The 18,460-nt window shown below is 34.7% G+C and overlaps 2 protein-coding genes and 1 pseudogene across 4 annotated transcripts; 2 read left to right on the top strand and 1 right to left on the bottom strand.

The window, feature by feature from the left end:
- The first annotated feature begins 752 nt into the window (after positions 1–752).
- On the top strand, positions 753–7,322 carry LOC140962072 (TOM1-like protein 3). Of its 3 annotated transcripts, none has more exons than XM_073420918.1 (10): positions 753–855; positions 1,727–1,866; positions 2,037–2,115; positions 2,859–2,957; positions 3,048–3,161; positions 3,659–3,801; positions 4,592–4,673; positions 5,767–5,852; positions 5,937–6,128; positions 6,409–7,322. In XM_073420918.1, the coding sequence occupies exons 2-10, from the start codon at positions 1,760–1,762 to the stop codon at positions 7,058–7,060; spliced, it is 1,554 nt and encodes a 517-aa protein (XP_073277019.1). In that variant the 5' UTR covers positions 753–855; positions 1,727–1,759; the 3' UTR covers positions 7,061–7,322. The 3 variants fall into 3 exon arrangements, with proteins under 3 accessions (XP_073277019.1, XP_073277018.1, XP_073277020.1); XM_073420917.1 differs by lacking the exon at positions 753–855 and adding an exon at positions 862–1,065; XM_073420919.1 differs by lacking the exon at positions 753–855 and adding an exon at positions 1,090–1,289.
- A 54-nt stretch (positions 7,323–7,376) lies between these two features.
- Positions 7,377–11,820, bottom strand: LOC140961081 (uncharacterized; annotated as a pseudogene).
- Positions 11,821–14,341: 2,521 nt separating this feature from the next.
- Positions 14,342–15,472, top strand: LOC140962053 (uncharacterized). The gene has a single exon (XM_073420902.1). It carries the CDS (start codon positions 14,400–14,402, stop codon positions 15,285–15,287), a length of 888 nt encoding a protein of 295 aa, XP_073277003.1. The 5' UTR covers positions 14,342–14,399; the 3' UTR covers positions 15,288–15,472.
- The last annotated feature ends 2,988 nt before the right edge of the window (positions 15,473–18,460 follow it).

The raw sequence follows: 18,460 nt of genomic DNA on the forward strand, positions 1-18,460 counted from the left end.
CACTAAAAATACGAGTTTACTTTTTGTGATGGTTGTTGCTTTGAATGTGTCATGAATGATCATATGATCACCCGACTTGAGAGTTCAGATGAGCCGAGAGTGCCTAAAATCGATAACAAAGACGTTAGATATGAATCAGAAGTGTGCTCCGACATATCCTATGATCTCATCCGATGATCAAGTCGAATTCCGACAATAAATATACTGAAAATCAAAGTGAATACAAGAAAAAACTTTTTATTGATAGAGAATGAATGATAACAAACGTAAGAAAACCCAGAAATCATCGTCATTGATCAGAAATTGAGCTCCCTCCTTCAAATAAGTCAATCAACCTACGAGATCTTCTCATACGTCTTGTCCCTCGCAATGAGGTCGACAACCACCGTGCTCGGCTAGGTAGCCGACCTCGAGAACCTTAATAGTCTCTATCGGAAATAACTCCCTTTGTGTACCTAATATAGACGATCAAGATACTCACATATATGCAAATAGTACAAAACCAAAATGATCTTTTTTTTGAGTGCAGGTCACATCATTCCTTACTCCCAAATTGACACACCATTGTTTTTAGTGAGATATATTTGACTAAAGATACAGATCGAACCCCTTATCTTTGCATTGTTTGAGCCAGTCTCGTGGCTAATCTCCATGGACCTAGACTTTTTGTACTAAACCGACCTCACCTCGGGATCAGAAAACATTGTCCTTTCCTTGTGTAACACATTTAAATGGAATGAAAAGTATGAGGTTATTGAATAATTTGAATTCATTCTGGAAGGGTAGCTCATATAGGACCACTTTCACAACTACCAAACGCAGCCTAGATCAAATTTCATATAAAATGCGTTGAAGGTTGGAAAGTTGACAACATCCTCAAACCAAAAATCTCACAAAGTTTTTTTTTTTTATCAAGAAATCTTTTCAATTCTTTCTGCTAATCTCTCGCCGCACATACAAATTTGGTTATACAAGCAATATAGAATTCAGATTCCTTTCTCTCTCTCTGTGGACTCAAACAAGACTCGAGGGTTTCTGAGGGTTAATCTTCTCACGATCCTGATTGTATGTTCATTTTAATTCTATCTTGGTTTGATTCTCACGATTATCGATCTTTGTGGTTGTATTTCCTATTGGGTTTTTGTGTTTCCAGAGAAGGCTCGATCTTTTGGTCTTTTTCGGCTGATTTTGTTTTAACTATGCACTGGCGGATGGTGTTGGATTCTGGTTGCCCCTTTTTTGTTGGATGTTGTTCTGATTACTTGATTTATCCTTTCAGTTACTCACGTGTACGAACTTTTTTAACATTTCTTGATCTTGTTTTTTTTCCCTAATTTACTTTTGGATTTAGAGTTTTTCGCTTCTGTTTAGTTTATAACTTGGGATGTTTCTGTTTGGGTATTTATTTACTATAGTGTACTTTTTTGGCACCTCGTAATGTGAAATTAGTCACGATACAGCTGAACGCGCATAAATGGTCTTGTTTATATGTTTGTCTTTCATGACTTTGTGTTTTCAATTTTCCAATTATCTGAAGTATATTATTTGAATAAATCGCACAATTGTGTATTTGTGTTGGTCGATATTGTCTCATGTTACTGTAAGGAGGTGGGTCATATCCTCTTCACCGGACTGAATTAGCTTCATTATGTGCAGACAAGTGCAAACCTGATGTTTATCGTGATTGTTTTTAAATTGATGATTTGTTTTGACTTGTTTCTCTTAGGAAAGTGAATCGATTGTTCAAAAATAGGCAAGTATGGCTAATGTGGCGTCTGTTGCTGAGAGGGCCACCAGTGATATGCTGATTGGTCCAGACTGGGCTATTAACATAGAGCTGTGTGACATGATAAATATGGATCCCAGGTGTGTTTTCTTTAACTTTTCAAGTGCTTGTGTTTGTGTTTTTATATCTGCTTTCTCTTCTAATACTCGATTCTTTTTCTGTCCTTTTTTCCTGGTTTTTCTACTTTTATGTGTTATTGCTACTTATTGTGTACAGGGTAATAATCTCACTTTTCATATTCTAATTGCAGTCAAGCGAAGGATGCACTGAAGATACTAAAGAAAAGGCTGGGGAACAAAAGCCCTAAAATACAGCTTCTTGCGCTCGTTGTAAGTAATTATTCTGCTATCTTCTTTGTTCTGTAATGTCCACACACAATCCTTTGAATATTCTAACTTGACCAGCTTGACAAATCTGTTACCGCTTCTGCTAACTTGCAACTTGCATTTGTAATTAACATATATGTGACCTGCCGTATTACAAAAAATCACATCAGCCATACAGCATGCCTTCAGATTGTTTGTTGAATTCCAAATTGTTTCAGTTTTTTTTTTGTTTTTTTTTCTTGTAGATCAAAGACTATAACTATGTTATCTAAAACTTTGCTATCCTACTTCATGTGATTGTTGGATCTGCCTGCTTTTTTTTCGACATAATCGAAATTTAGAAAAATTAGATCCAATATCTGCTTCAGAATAATAGAAAAATAGCACACAGAGTCAGGGACCTTCGAGTTACCTCTGAATTCTTCTTGTTCCTGCTTTCCATGTAGTCCATAAACGTTCTCTGTTATCAAGGCATTAAATCTCTGGATAAGACTGCAGAATTTTGAACTGCAAAGCCAGTCTCTCCAGTGTCAATTGTAATGGAAGTTGTGAAAAGAAGAAACTTATAATTACTGGAATAATAATCTCAGCATTTAATGATAGACTATTTGCGTGATGTTCTAAGTATGCCCTGTATCTATTATTATCTTTACTTGCATATGTTTTGCAAGTGTTTCTGTAGCGTTGAATATAGTCGGGCTATTTATGATGGTAAAAACTGTTCATTTGCATAAATTTATGACTAGGTGCTAGAGACGCTTAGCAAAAATTGTGGGGAGAACGTGTTTCAGCAGATAGCTGAACGGGATATTTTGCATGAGATGGTCAAAATTGTAAAGAAGAAGGTGATATTTCTCTCTCTTATGTTTCTCTTTCTTTATCAGTTATTTGAATCTCTGCATATCTATTCATCTGCCCTCTCATGCGTATTGCAGCCTGATTTAAATGTGAGGGAGAAGATTTTAGTGTTGATAGATACTTGGCAGGAAGCTTTGGAGGGACCTAGGGGAAGGTTTCCCCAGTATTATGCTGCTTACAATGAACTGAAGGTGATTTGATTTTGTTTCTCTCTTTTCTTTGTTGAGTAAAGTAAGATACTAAGATCTACGAACAAGCTCTTAGTTAACTAAGCTTTGAGCTGGTTATCTGCTTTTGTTTGCTTCACATCTCCTTTTATGTTAAAGCTTTTGTTGGCTACTAGGTATCCTTTAATTTGGCCATCAATCCCTGCCTTTTGAATGTTGACCGAGCTCAAATTCATTTTATTATCAATAGCACAAATGCGAAATCATGAAATCTTGGGTAGACTGCACAGTTAAACAGTTAGATTGATGACTATTCCTTGGCCAGGCTTTTTGGTTTTTTAGCTAAGTTGGATAAGATAGGAATAAAGAAATGAGCTGGAAAACTTTTGGGTAAAATCTTCTAGTTAGAATGGTGTTTATTTTTCTCTTTCTGGTAAGTTGGGGAGGCCAGATGGAAGGTTTTGCACTTGGAATTGTTCTGGTCATAACTAATCGGGTCACTGGCATATTGAAATTTTCAGTCTGCTGGAGTTGAATTTCCACCTCGAGGGGAAAATAGTGTGCCATTGTTCACTCCACCACAAACCCATCCAGTAGTTCACCCTACTGTCTATGAAGAAGCTGTTGTTCAAGCCTCGCTTGAGTCTGATGCTTCTGTACTCAGGTATGTTTTCATTTATTTGTTGTATCCTTCTACTAAAATCATTATTCTGGATGGCAATAGGACTGTGGAGGTAGGGACCCCCGTGGTGTATTATTTTTTGGGAGGGGTTCAATTTTGAATCATTTTTAAAACAGTGACAGAAAATATTTGTTTTTTGGGATTTGGTGGGGTTCAAATATTATATTTTCCATTTTACCGTCAAAATATCAACCGGGTTTCAATTTTTAATCATTTTAAATATCAACCCGGCATAAGGTACAACACAATTGACAGAGGTCAATGGACCCCTTTCGCTTTTTTCTAGCTGCCTCTTCCCATGAATGGCAGTATGACTGTTTGCTCATTTTGTACGCAGAGTGAACTTTGCAGTTTTAGTCGTTTAAACTCTGAATCTAGATAAAAGGAACACATTCTTGGAGTCTATATATTCTATAAACACCTTTTTCACTCCATCCTCTATAGCTTGGCATACTGTTAATGGCACGCCATTTTTCTTTTATTTAGTTGATCTTATCATTATGTTTATTATATTTATATTTTTTTCCTGCATTTACTTCTGTTGGAACATTTGTTGCATGCTTAAAATTGGGGAACATTTGTTGCATGCTTAAAATTGGCAAAACTTGAACAAATATATGCAAGTTTGATTGAGAGGAGAGGATCTAACTTACCCGATTTGAAAATAACATTTTAGGGCTCACTGTTCTTCCTTTGCCATTTTATTCCCTGAGTTTCTTTTGGCCACAGGAATTGTACCTCTTGAATTTCATATATTTCTTTTGAAAAACAGCTTGCCCGAAATTCTGAGTGCTGAGGGACTTGCAGATGTTTTATTGGAAATGCTGGTTGCTCTGGATCCAAAAAATCCTCAGGTTGAACTTCTTGTTTTATTTCATCTGCTTCTTTAGAATTGTGCTTGCTACTTATTTTATTTGTTGTCGCATGTTACTCTTTTACATGTAAATTAATAATGGTGACAATCCTTCAATATCTCTGTGTTTCTTTGCACGGGGAGAGGGGGTCTCCTCAATTATAAATAGATATTATGTATTTGGTAGAAAAATATTAATATCACCACTCATTAGCAATACAATTTATGTCAAGGGATCAAAGTTGAATTAATTGGGAGAAACTATGCATTAATTTTGCATATATGATTTTAATAATAATTTAGGTTAATTTTTCTTATTAAATGTATTCTAATCCTAATCATAAGTCAGATTTTTATTAAAAATTTATTTTATCTTTTAATTATCTCGCTAAAAATATTAAATTACATGGATGTTTAAATTTATGAATAATGAGATAAAAAAATTTAAATTTTTCATTCAAAGCATTTGTATAAGATTCGGTATAAGGTACTATTTGGTATGATTGATAAGATAAGTACGAATTGTTCAACCAATGATCAACTCACACACCAAATATTATATAACAAACACTACATAACCTTCTTGTATCTATCAAATTTTTTGTGGCTCATGTTATGTATCCATATCTTTTCATCATCTTATCCTACGAGCAAAGCCAGCCTAATGCCATCTACTCTTTGCTCAAAATAAAATCTTTAAATGTTTAACCACCGATCCATTGTTCCTGCTCCACCCCTGTATAAATTCTTGATCTGTGTAATTCTATGTTACTTACAGTGACTTAATGGGATTTAAATTTGAAACCTCTGTGCTATTACTGCGGTAGAAAACTGAACGGTAGAAAACTGGAAAGTTATCTTTCATTGCTTTATTGTTTTGTGACCTGTCAAATTATATCAAGGACATAAGCGTAGCAGTATTTTTGGGAATGTCTGGTTTATTATTTGATTCCTGATCTGTTTGTTAAGGTAGATGCCCCCTGATGTTCCTTTAAACATAATAAATTCCTAGCATTCCTTATGAAAGCCTTAAAGGAATGTCGAAAAGTGTGAATCACTTGTACTTGAATTGTTTTTTTTGGGTCTCATTATAGGGTATCGAGGATGAGGTTATTGTTGATTTGGTTGAGCAGTGCCGTACGTTCCAAAACCGAGTCATGGTTCTTGTGAATAATACCTCGTAAGCTTATATTTGACTTTTGTTATCTTTTTGAGTCTTTCCATTGTAAGTCTATAGGTTAATATTTGCAACTGCTTTTTGCAGAGATGAGGATAATCTGTGCAGAGGGTTGGCCTTAAATGATAATTTGCAGCGAGTTCTTAGCCGATACGATGATATTACCAATGGAAAACATGCTGTTTCAGTGGCAAATAGAGAGCCTCCTGTTGCACCTCTTATGAATGTGAATCACGAGGATGATGAAGCTGAAGATGATTTTGCTCAGTTAGCGCATAGGTAAACCCCCCCCCCCCTACCCTATAGCTATTTTGTTTTGTCCTCTGTTCTATTCTGATATTTAACGGAAATGATTGGAGTGTGATTCTTCTTGTCAAAAAAGTATCTTGGACTCCTCTATGAGATCTTAAAACTAGCGTAGCAGGAAAGAACTGTTAATTCAGTTCATTTTTATGGTAGACAATGAGAATAATTTTCTGGTTCATTTTCATTGCCATTCTTTCTTTTTGTTGGAATACTGTGTTTAGCAAGCTTATTAAAGTATTTTACATAATTGTAGATCATCAAGGGATACATCTCAAGGGTTAGGACGAAAGTCAGCACTTGCCAAAGAGCCTGTGCAGATGAGCCCCATTCTCCCTCCTCCACCGTCCTCGAGAAAACCAACCAGTGCAGATCCTGGCATGGTCGACTATCTCAGTGGAGATGTTTACGAGACACAAAATTCCTCAAGAACAACTGGATCTTCATCCTCTCCTATCCCTACTCAATCAAACGACCGAGGCTCGATACTGCATGAAAGCCAGAAGCAATCTTCCTCACCTCCCGACGATTTCGTGAATCCCACAGCATCGATGTTTGCTCCAAAACCGACATATGATGAAATTGCTCCTACGAGCAAATCTGCTGATCATTTGCCACCTGCTCCTTGGGATGTACCATCTTCAGGCAACCTTCCACCTCCACCTTCTAGGTATAACCAGAGGCAACAATTTTTCGATCAACACCAAGCTCATGGTGGTGGCCGCTCTATTTCGAGCAGTGGTGGATCTGGTTCTTCTTATGATAGCTTAGTGGGGCACACGCAGAATCTCTCCATTAACTCACCTGTACACACCAATGAAGAAAAATCCAACGACGCACTTTTCAAGGACCTGGTGGATTTTGCTAAATCCAAGTCAGCGTCACCTAAATATAACCGCTCGTTCTGAGTTGGAGAGAATTTCTGGAGCGGTACAAATTTTAAATTGATTTGTTTTTAATTACATCATTGAGAGTATTGAATAAACATGAATGGGTCTCTTTCTATCATACTATTGACTTGAAAACGTAGTAGCTTTTGTATAACTGGATTATTTGTAGTCGAGATGAACACTTTCAGGGTTGAGCCTGTTGATGTATATCGATTTGTTTCTTTCTTGTACCGCATGGAACATTCAGCTATATGTATTATTCTGTTCTTTTCTACTTGTATGTATGACAGAACATTGTTCTTTCTCAATTACATTGAAGCACGGGTTTAGAAATTACCGACTAGTTCCTTCATTAGATTTCAGAAGAGTTCCTTTTGATTCTCATTTTGAGTTCGTTCTCGTTTCACAAAAATGATTAATTCAAATTATTCTTGGAGACCACTTCCTAAGCGACGCACATCTCCAGCACGATGTGAGACGGGTATTACAGTAGAAGCAGACATTCTTGTCGAGGCGCAGTTAAAAAATCAGGAGTACGATGTGAGCTCGGCAAGCAAAATGAAAAGTTGTTCTGTAGTTGGTCAACTTGTACAAATGTAGGACGCTAGGTTTTTGGATGGAACTCTCCAGTGACATGCAATCAAGCAAAGAACACAGCAAGGCAAATATAGCTTGAAAGATTGATTTTGGAGTATCAGATTTTTCCTTGCTCGCAGATACAAATCCATTTATCTTCTCCATTCCTTTGCCCTGACAAATCATCATATTCGGCAGCAATTGTTACATAAATTTTACTATGAACACGACTGAAATAGCATCCTTTAAAATTCAATGGAAACAAATGAAAGGTGTCAGTGGGTAGTTGACACAGATTCCGTTGTATGTACCACTAGTGTGTTTGCAATAGCCAGGGATGTGACTACGTGCACTTACCAGAACTGCATCCCTGAGGGGTCCCAAACATTCCATACGATTGTACTTGAACGAGCTCGAATGAAAATATACTCTTACTACAGCATCCATCAATTCTTGATTATTTCTGAAGAGATTTGCATCTCCATAGAGCACAGCCTCAAGAACCTGGATATATTGTAGAATTGGACCCTTTACAATGCTACTTAGAGCGTGTAACTGATCTTGGAAAACAGAAATGAAATCCATGAAGAAATTACCAATGGCAATTCTTCGGAAAATATGTGGTATCTGAACTCTGCAGTCATTTCAGATAAAAGAATTTGGTCCACTCACATAACGGTGGACATTCAAGAACAAATTGCCATTCACTTCTGTCCATTCAGCTACAACATCATCTTTACTGTATCACCCTTTTAACTACATTAACAGCAAAAACAAATGCTTCATACAGATAATGATTCTGCACAGAAATAATACTCATTGACGGGTCAAACCGAACAACTATGGTATAAAAGAGTTACCTTGTCACGGTGGATAATATTCGAAATTGTTAACGTTAAATTAGCCGTAAAATCGCAGTGCGAAATGGTGTAACTTCTTGGCGCAATTCTAGCTGGTGTGATAGCTTTTTCTCCCATAAATAAGACTTCTAGCTTTGATGCTTCAAATCTTGCCGGCGGACCTAGAAGCCTTAGCTTGCTGCCTGTCAAAATTGACAATATTACGGTAGTATTTATAAATATTTTTAAAAGTTATTATTAGTTTTTTCTTAAAAAACTGTAAAGAAAAAATTAATAATAACTTTTTAAAACATTTATAAATACTACCTATTTCGGTCTTTCTATGTGTTTTCAATGATACAAGAAAGATCTATTATTTCCATATATCGCGATAGTAATAATATTTATATTTTTTAAAATTTCACTAAAACGGACGATTGCTGACTGCAGCAATCCCGTGTTAATTTTATTGGTCGAAAATCTGAATTTTGAGTTATGGTCACTAAATTAACGACGGAATATACTCATCGGTTTCTAATTTAGAGACCAAATTTTATTTTATCGGTTTCTAAATTAGAGATATGATTTTTAAGATCCAATTTGTTATCGACTTTGATAATCGGTCTTTAATTGTATTGCTCGGTTAGAGACTGCTACTAGTATTCCCACCTCCTTTTCATGGGGCCATAAGGTGAATGAGGAGTTGCTCCATGCACTTTTTACATGAAATATTTTAATTCTTGAGCATAGTACTACTGGCATTAATTATCTTTAATTTCTTTTTTCTTTTTTGCCATGTTGATACAAGGAATGGACAAAAAGTGACAAGCTTCACCTTTTTGAACTGTGGGTTGTCCCTTAATCCAAGGCCTACTGCTTTTATCATAAGCCTTTCCTCCCTCAAGATTGAATTTCAAGAATCACAAGTGTGATCTACTTATGTCTTCTAGGTCTGTTTTATGGGAGCAATAAAAATGGAGGCACGGTTGTCTTTGGTATACCAATATCGGCTGTTGCATATGTATGTATTTGGTTGGACATGTTCGGGTTCGTTTTATGGGTGTAAAAAACATATAATAAAATTGCTGACATCCATCAACGTTGCAATGAATCCAATTTTAAGTCTTAAAAACTGAAGAACATCTAACTTAAAGATGTACAGGGAGACTTGCTAGATGCAAGTCTGCCCTTCAACATAAAAAAGGTCCACCTGAGCTGTTCCAAGCTTGAAGGGAGGATAAATTTGAACTCTTGTCGGGTCTAACCCAGTGAGATAAGTCCTCAAGTTGAATTATTAACTAAGGAAACATCGTAGTTTTTTTTATTTTACTGGTTAGGTAAGATGACAAAAGCAACAAACAAGGAGCTGCTAGAATCTTTGAGGTATTATTATATGACATTTGTCTCCCAACTGTTTCACCTTTTCTGGAACAAACAAGTTGGCAGCACTTCTAAGATTTCATGTCTGCTGCCTCAACCTGCCTAAGAAAGCATCCTCAGAGAAATAAAAGAGGCTCTGAAGAATCTTTAGAGCATTCATCATGTCAGTTTCTTGGAGGAACAAGTGCATACTCTTGAGTTTTCTTGCTCTTGTTCTGGTCGCAGAATCATCAAGATTGTCTAATGCACATATTTGGGGGCAAATGCTGCCTAAGAAGCTGCCGTCTCCGTCTTCAGCTCCATCGAGAGGTACAAATTCTGAAACCACATCTTTGAAAACGGAGGAAAGTGATCAGAGACTCCCATATGAAGGTGGAAAAGTTTAGTGTACAATAGATAGGTAGGTTAACATATATTTCTGAAAATTGGTTAGAAGACATTTTCTAGTTTGTACGTAGTGTAAATTGAAGGTCTAATGACAGTGCAATCGATTGACATACATTGTAAATTTAGGAACTAGCTTCTGCAATTTCAAAACTTCTAACTCTCAGAATGAATAAATCAACTTGTTTATTTGAACAAGCGCCCGAGATTGATGAAAATATTCACTGCTATGACCAATAATTAGTTCCTACAAGCTTCTATTTTGACATTGTCTATATTCTTGAGTTTGGTCTGGGATTCGATCTCTTGCCTATAAATGCATTCCGGAGCCATTTCACAGTAGGCCTCTCCACTACTTAATATGTTTAAGCATTTTTTTGGGTAGCCAACCAACTTCTGTTGGGTGCTCAACGTTATAATCGATTGGTAAATGATGGTCAAGAATACTATGGAAGTCATCTCCATAATCACAACTCAGGAAATTCACCACACTCGTCCTAGTCAGAAGCGCTGAAAGGATGACTCCAAATTTGTTAACTTCCCAAACCGACACTTCCACCTATGTCGATTGGACCACATAATCATCTATAGTATTGGTTGAAGCAAGGCAAAGCACTTTGGAGTCATATGATCTAGTAATATGCAGTGAAAGACCGTTCCATGAATAATGTCGCTAGAATGCATTGAGCCAAGCACTTCATTACATTCCGGGTGTCGAATCCTGGAAAGAGCAACCAACTTATCGATGAGCATCATTTATCTGCTTCCATGAAGTTTCATACATCTTTATGGTAACCATCCAGTTCTGTCCACAAGGCAAAGTGCCTTCACAATGATTCCGAAATTCTGTGCTTGAGCTCTTCAGCGGTAAGAACTCTCGAGTGTTTACTGCCATTAAACATATTCTAAAGCAGCCCCGATTTCTCTCAAAACATGTTGTGTCACAATTTAGCAACTTTCTTTTCCCTGCGCCTCCATTATCCAACCACAGTGCCAAAAGCAGGAATTGTCAAACCCGCTAGCTAGAAAATTAGAAAACTCTGACTCAATCACAACTCGTTATCAATTTCATGCAATGCTGCTATTGTTTTTGATATCATTCATTTGAACACATGTAGCAAAGATGTGATCAACACAATCATGTTCTACACCGCCAGTTTTCTGTGGGCCGGATAAAAAGTAATGAAACTGGGATGTTAAATCCAAGGGGCGAGGTATAATTTATCCAAATTCAAGAAGATTACCAAAAGGTAGATCCCTTTACTCCATTTCACGGATGGCGGTGGGCAACCAAACTAATTTTCTTTCCATCTCCTTCAAATCCCACAGGAGAGGCACATTGAATAGCTTCCTGGAAATTCTCACATGTTCCAATACAGGGCTTTGATGCAGCCCACTCAACGATATCTGGGAATTCAGTTTGTGTAATCAGTCAAAAGGAACTCTACCCAAAATCACCATAGGAAAAATCATGAACATGCACACAAAATCAAATCTAAGGATTTCCCTGACAAATGCATGTGTCACAGCCAATAGTGGTGAACCTCATAGAATAGTTACCTTTTCGGTCCCATTTTTAATATCAAGTGTCCTTCGCATCGTTTAAGTGAAGATGGATGTTCCAAAATTAACAATTATATTGGATATGTAATTTACCTATTATAGATTCATCGAACAACTTTTATTTGTCTGATTATAAATTCAAACTCATTACAAATATAAAGATGATGAAAATACATATCAAATTCTTCTATGACTCCAATTTTAAATGGAAAGAATTTATTATAGATTAATAAGTTGATCAGTCACTTGGTCCATATTTTAATTTGGCAAAATACTCAACCACAAATTCTACCAACTCACAATCATCTTATGTCGTGCTTAGATCGATGATTTTGAGATGATGAATTTTAAATTCATTAGTTTCAAATTCTGTGACTTGTTTGGATGTACAAAATTGAATCGAATTCCAAATTTTCTTAATGTGAAGTTATTCAATTTTAATAGTAACCGTAATTTAAATTAAATAAATCAATCCAGATGCAACATCAGATTTCTTCCAAATTTCAATGGACGTGAATATTATCGATCTCGGATTAGTTCCATCCAGCTGCTCTGACTATAGATATTTACCTGGAAATTAACTTTTACCTGATTAGCTTCTCTAAGCATTGAATTAATTAATAAATTTTTTTTTCATAATAATATTGGATTCTAGAAGCTGTGGGGCACAAATTTTTAAATAATATTACATGTTATATATTTGCTCACTTACATATATACCGAAAAACAAGAAAAACACTGTCGCTGAATTGAAGAATGAGCGAGGGTGCGTACAATTAAGGGTGTGCAAATTTCGGTTAAACCGAATTAACCGACCGAACCGAATTAATTCGGAAATTCGGTTCGGTTAATTCGGAAGTTCGGTTTTGAAATTTTANTTTTTTTTTTTTTTGTGTGTTTAAATTCGCATTTTTTTTAAAAAAATATCGGTTATTTCGGTCGGTAACCGAAATAACCGATTTAAAAATCGTTTCGGTTAATTCGATTTTTATGAATATTTCGATCGGTTCGGTTATTTGAAAATAAAATCGGTTATAGGTCTATTCGATTCGGTCGATAACCGAAAAGACCGATTGCTGCTACCGTGCCTAAGGGACGTAGACTGGAATATACATTACTTTGACAACAATGTAATATTATCAATTTTAATATTTGAAAATACTATTATTTAATCATATGTACGTAAATCGATCTAATCACAAGCAATATATCAATTATCATGAGCACGAGAACTGAGCAATATAGTATTCAGAGTTCCTCTTTCCAAGCAATTATTATAATTTTTTTTTAATTGATAACTGTTGGTGTACCCTCAAAAAAATTTTTTTTTGGGTGTGAAATAATTGATTTAATAATAGATTCATAAAGTTTATGCTACGTGATTAATACATAAAAAAGCTGTGATGTTCCTATTGACCAATAATTTAATCCAATGATAATTTTTTTTCTATTTTAAAATATTATTCATCTATATAAAAAGTGTATGGTCGTTTTAGCAAAAATTATAACTAGTAGTAATTGTAGAACTCAAATCTTTTAAATTCTATATGAATTCAAGCATTTTTATTTGATCGCTCTATACAGCAGAGACAATTATTACACTCCAACAATCTGCATCTCAATAATTACACTCTTTGTAATCAATGAGAATCAAACTCATTACCTTGGTTTTGATACAAACTGTAAGACCAATCATTTTTCGATTTGTCAAAAGCTATAATTGATGATAATACTAAAACTCAAATCTTTTAAATCCTACATTTTCCTAAACATCATAATTCGATCGTTCTACCTAATAAAAACAATTATTTCCAGGTAGGAGTTTGAAAAGGAAGTAACATTTTCTTTGGACCACAAAGTCCTCGCGTTCGTGTTGTATTTAAGCAAACAAAGGATACTTTACTAGCTACTGTGTTTTCATAATAATTTTTATTTTATAAAGGAAACAAGGATACTTTGTATAAGACTAGCGTAGACAAATCTTTGTAACCTTATATTAGTAAACAACAAACTTTGTGTGTCGTCATTTGTGTCACGAACAAGCGTTAGAGATGTTGGAAGTCGTCCTGTGTAGACAATCCGACGCTCAACTCAGTAAACAGTTTACGGATATTCTCTTAAAGTTAGAAACTCAAATAGAAGAAAATGAGATGGTGTACCTTGATAATGATGCTGGTCCTCTATTTATAGATTTTTTAAGATTGTTTATTGGACTTGGACTTTTCTTGGCAAAATAATCTAAATAATTAAATTAGACTTATAAGCCATCAAATCAAACTTTGGTACGACATGGTCCCTTGATCAAGAAGTGACCAAGATCACAAGAAATCAGAATTCACTGTCAAACTTCCGAAACAAGGGAAAAGAAAAAGCTCGACAAATGATAGTGCATGATGCAAGAAAAAAGTAACAAACGTGATTACTTTGCCCATGTGACCGTTAACCCAACGGGTTAATTATAGCCCGGGAACGAATTTCAAAATCCGAAAAAAGCACACACAAAGTAAAAGCCCCATTTTCCCCATTTCTTTAAGCATTTTCTATGTCTCACTGACATAATATATAACATTAAAAACTTTTTTTTTGTCAGCAACGAGATTTCCAAATTCAAAAAAATGGGTTCTTGCATTAGCAAATGTACGAGAAAGAAAAAATTCAAGGAAGATTGTAGCTGCAGCCATGTTCACGACAAGCTTGTCATCTCCCAAGATCATCCCAAATCTTCAAGTAACCCAACACCACCATCTATATTAAAGCCCATAGTTACACCATCACAATCTTCTTCATTTTCTTGTTCAAATAATAGCAAATCATATGCTACGATGGCTTCATCCATATCATCTTCATCGTCTTGTAATTCTTCTTCGGTTTTGATCGGTGCGAAAGATCGGTCTTTTTCGAACGAGTTCTTGTGGTCTTGTGTCAAGGAGAATCCACATATTACAGGACTGAAGCAAAGCCTTGAAAATCCCAAGAGAACCCCACTCCAAAATCTTGAGCATTCGATAGAGTTCTCACCATTTGTCACGAGAACGAAGCATTCGGTTCACGAAAACCTTACCGCTTCGACTCCTAAGAAAAGAGCTCGTGCAAATTCACCAACTCTGGTTCGGCAAAAGAGCTTCAGGAAAGAACAGAACAGGGGGCTCAGGTCGCCTTCTCCAAACCGACAATTCATAGGAGAAAACAACAGAAGTTTTTTGGCAGATGCAAACTCGTGCAAAGGCCCCATTTTTCCCAAGGCTAGTGCCACTAATTCTTTATCATATGGTGTGAAAAAGGAAAGTTTTCGGCCTCCAGCCGCAAGTCCAAACCGCAATTTCGCGATCAAGCGTGATGTTTCTGTCCGGAAAATGGATGCTTTTTCTCAACAGGGTAGTAAAAAGATTGGCGGCAATCATGTTGTTGGAGAAGATATTCAAAGTAGGGAAGGGTTGGATATTGTGATGGAGGAGGATATAAACAATCCACTTATTGCATTAGACTGTTTTATTTTTTTGTGATGCTCTATAAAAATTTTATTACATTTTTTGGTGCTTGTATTTTGTGTGAATATAGGTTGATTAATTTGTGGTTATAGTGTGTTTCTTGGAAGTTCTATACACGGGAACAATGTTATAATTTGTAGCAGAAACAGACAGATGCAAATGCAAACGTTTGTAATTTGTTCAATTGGACAGTGTTGTACTTTTTTGTTGGAAGCTGTATTTTGGACAGATGGTAGTTGATCTTGTTAGTATTAGCCAATAAAGATTGTAAAAAACTAATTTAAAAATAATTACCAATATCAATTAAAGCCTCAAAATTATTTCTATACTTTCTAGGTTTTAAAATTTAGTCCTAAAAAAATGGTCATAGTTTAGATCTTGTATTTTATATTTAAACAAAGTGGGGTTGTATTGGAACCTTAAACCAACTCCAGGTTGCTCGCTTGGTTTGATCAACATACATGATGTTGAATATTACACTTTTTTGTTTTTCCTTTTTGCGGTAATGCTAATTTTTTTGCTCACGAGTGAGTCTCATGTGAGACCGTCTCACAGATCTTAATCTGTGAGACGGGTAAACCCTACCCATATTCACAATAAAAAAGTAATACTCTTAGCACAAAAAGTGATACTTTTTCATGGATAACTCAAATAATAGATCCGTCTCACAACTACGACATGTGAGACCGTCTCACACAAGTTTTTGCCTTTACTCATAGAATAGTAAAACTTTTTACAGGGAAGCTTTAAAAAAAATTTTATGGGGCCAATTATATACATTTCCCCTCAATTTCAAATTTTTCGAAATATAGATTTTTTATAAAAATAATGATTAGATTTAGAAAGCTTGTGAAAGCAAAACTTCTGCATTCAGAAAATCTTACGATTACATTGCCCAAAAGAAAAAAAAAATCTACGCTTAATTGCTTTTGCCTTAATGGTGTGGATTTGGTGTTGCATGTTGCACCAGAATTTCATCATATTCAGCCATAGTATATATCCGCAGTGTTCACTTTTTCATAAATATGCTGCTGCTTCTCTTTCACATGGCTTCAAAGTTTTCGTAAATTCATATCTCGGGAAGAATTCAGGAAATGCAAAATATTTTTTAAGAATAGTTTATAGAAATAAAATAAACGTTTGATTTAACTTTTATGGATGGAAATCGAATCATTATGTAGATATTCAATCATATGAAATATTGTATATTCGGAAGAATATACTAATTCGGGATGTAAAATAATCGACGCTATTCATGTTGATATACATGAAAGTGAAATGATATTTAAAATAATTTATTCTAATATATAATATTAAATTACGCATATTCACTATATATTAAATTAAGACTGCAGTATGTTACATGGACGACTAAATTTATACAATAGAAAAAATTCAATACAAAAATTATATTTATTAAAATCTCACGATATAATAGTAAAATTTCAGGATATAATGATTATAAATATATATATTTTATTGTATATTTATTATTATTTATAAATTAAATCGAACCAGCAATATCCAAGGTCAGAAAAGGAAATTCAAAGGTTGACGGGCGATCAGGAAATTTGGAGTTTGGAATTGGACCCCACAACACAATGCGTTTCCACGGGTAATGGATTTTCTTATTAAACTAACATAAAACTGTTAAAATTATTTAAAAATATGTTAAATATTTGTGCTGAAAATATGAATATTGAATGTTGAAAATTAGGTAAAATTAGGTGTTGAATATTGAAAATTATTGTGTGATGATGTAGGTAATGATGTATTTTATTTTTGGATTATTTGTAAAAATTTTCTATAAATAGATCTCTCATTTGTGAAAAAAATCACAATTGAGTTGAGAGAAAAATATTATAAAGTGTGTAGTGTGATAATTTTGAGAGTTTGAGATTTTTACTTTTTACCGTAAATTTTTACTTTTTCACAACACGTTATCAGCACGAAGCTCTAAAAGTCCTCCATATTTTTCCAAGCTCCGAACAGAAGAAAAAGGTAACAAAAGTAATAATATTTATTTTACTGTTATTTATTTATTGTTTATATATGTAATATATAATATAATGTTATTGTTAGAAATAATAAAAATAATTTTTTCAAAAACTTGTTATAAATCCTGGGAGGATGTTAAGACGACATCCCACACTCCCGGTAAGGGATACGACAAGTATAAAAGCCTATAAGGTTTTTTAAACAAAATAACTTATGACACCTAATTATAATAATGTGATATGATATACATAATTATTTAAATATGACTAATATTATATACACCATATTATTACCATAAAATTATACAAATACATACATTTATTTTCTTATACACCAACGGTAATAAACGGTAACAAAACGGCTAGTTTTTGCTCTATAAATACAATCTCACAAATACATTCAATCACTCCAACTTTCTCTTCTTCTCTAAAAATTATTCTTCATCAAATTTTCGAAGAAAAAAAGAAGATGGCTTTCACGAGGTTATTTTTAATTATTTTGGTTATCATACTCACCAGTCTTGTATTTATCGGAGAATATCCTCCTCGTGTGTTTTCTTTATTTTTACGAATACTTGTACTTGTTGTTTATCCATTACTTTGTATTGCAATATTCATTAACTAATAAAATGCATCGTAATTTTTAGTACCACCATGGCAAACTTGGCAAAGCTCGAATTCATCGCTCTTGATATTACTGGGAAAAACTATATGCCATGGACTCTTGATGTAGAAATGCATCTTGAGTCATTGGGTCTAAGCGAGACCATTAAAGAAAATGGTATATCTTCATCACAAGAAAAAGCAAAAGCTATAATATTTTTACGACGACACCTTGATGAAGGTTTAAAATGTGAATATCTCATCGAAAAAGATCCCATGGCTCTGTGGAAAGGATTAAAAGAGAGATTTGAACATATAAGGGAAGTTATACTTCCGACCGCCCGTGATGAATGGAATATGTTAAGATTCCAAGACTTTAAAAAAGTCAGTGATTACAATTCAGCGATGTATAGAATAATCTCGCAGTTAAAATTTTGTGGACATGAGGTTACAGAATCGGAAATGCTTGAAAAAACATTTTCCACGTTTCACGCATCAAATATAACACTACAGCAACAATATAGAGTGCGTGGATTTGCGAGATATTCTGAACTCATCGCCTGTCTTCTTGTGGCGGAAAAGAACAAC

The sequence above is a fragment of the Primulina huaijiensis genome, chromosome 16, assembly GCF_012295235.1.
Source record: "Primulina huaijiensis isolate GDHJ02 chromosome 16, ASM1229523v2, whole genome shotgun sequence".
NCBI lineage: Eukaryota > Viridiplantae > Streptophyta > Magnoliopsida > Lamiales > Gesneriaceae > Primulina > Primulina huaijiensis.

What these genes read in the sequence shown, in the direction of transcription:
- LOC140962072 (XM_073420918.1), top strand. Translation starts at nt 1,760, where the DNA reads ATGGCTAATGTGGCGTCTGTTGCTGAGAGGGCCACCAGTGATATGCTG. An exon ending in TACAGCTTCTTGCGCTCGTT is followed by an intron (nt 2,116 to 2,858) that starts GTAAGTAATTAT and finishes ATTTATGACTAG; the next exon opens with GTGCTAGAGACGCTTAGCAA. An exon ending in CTGCTTACAATGAACTGAAG is followed by an intron (nt 3,162 to 3,658) that starts GTGATTTGATTT and finishes TGAAATTTTCAG; the next exon opens with TCTGCTGGAGTTGAATTTCC.
- LOC140962053 (XM_073420902.1), top strand. Translation starts at nt 14,400, where the DNA reads ATGGGTTCTTGCATTAGCAAATGTACGAGAAAGAAAAAATTCAAGGAA.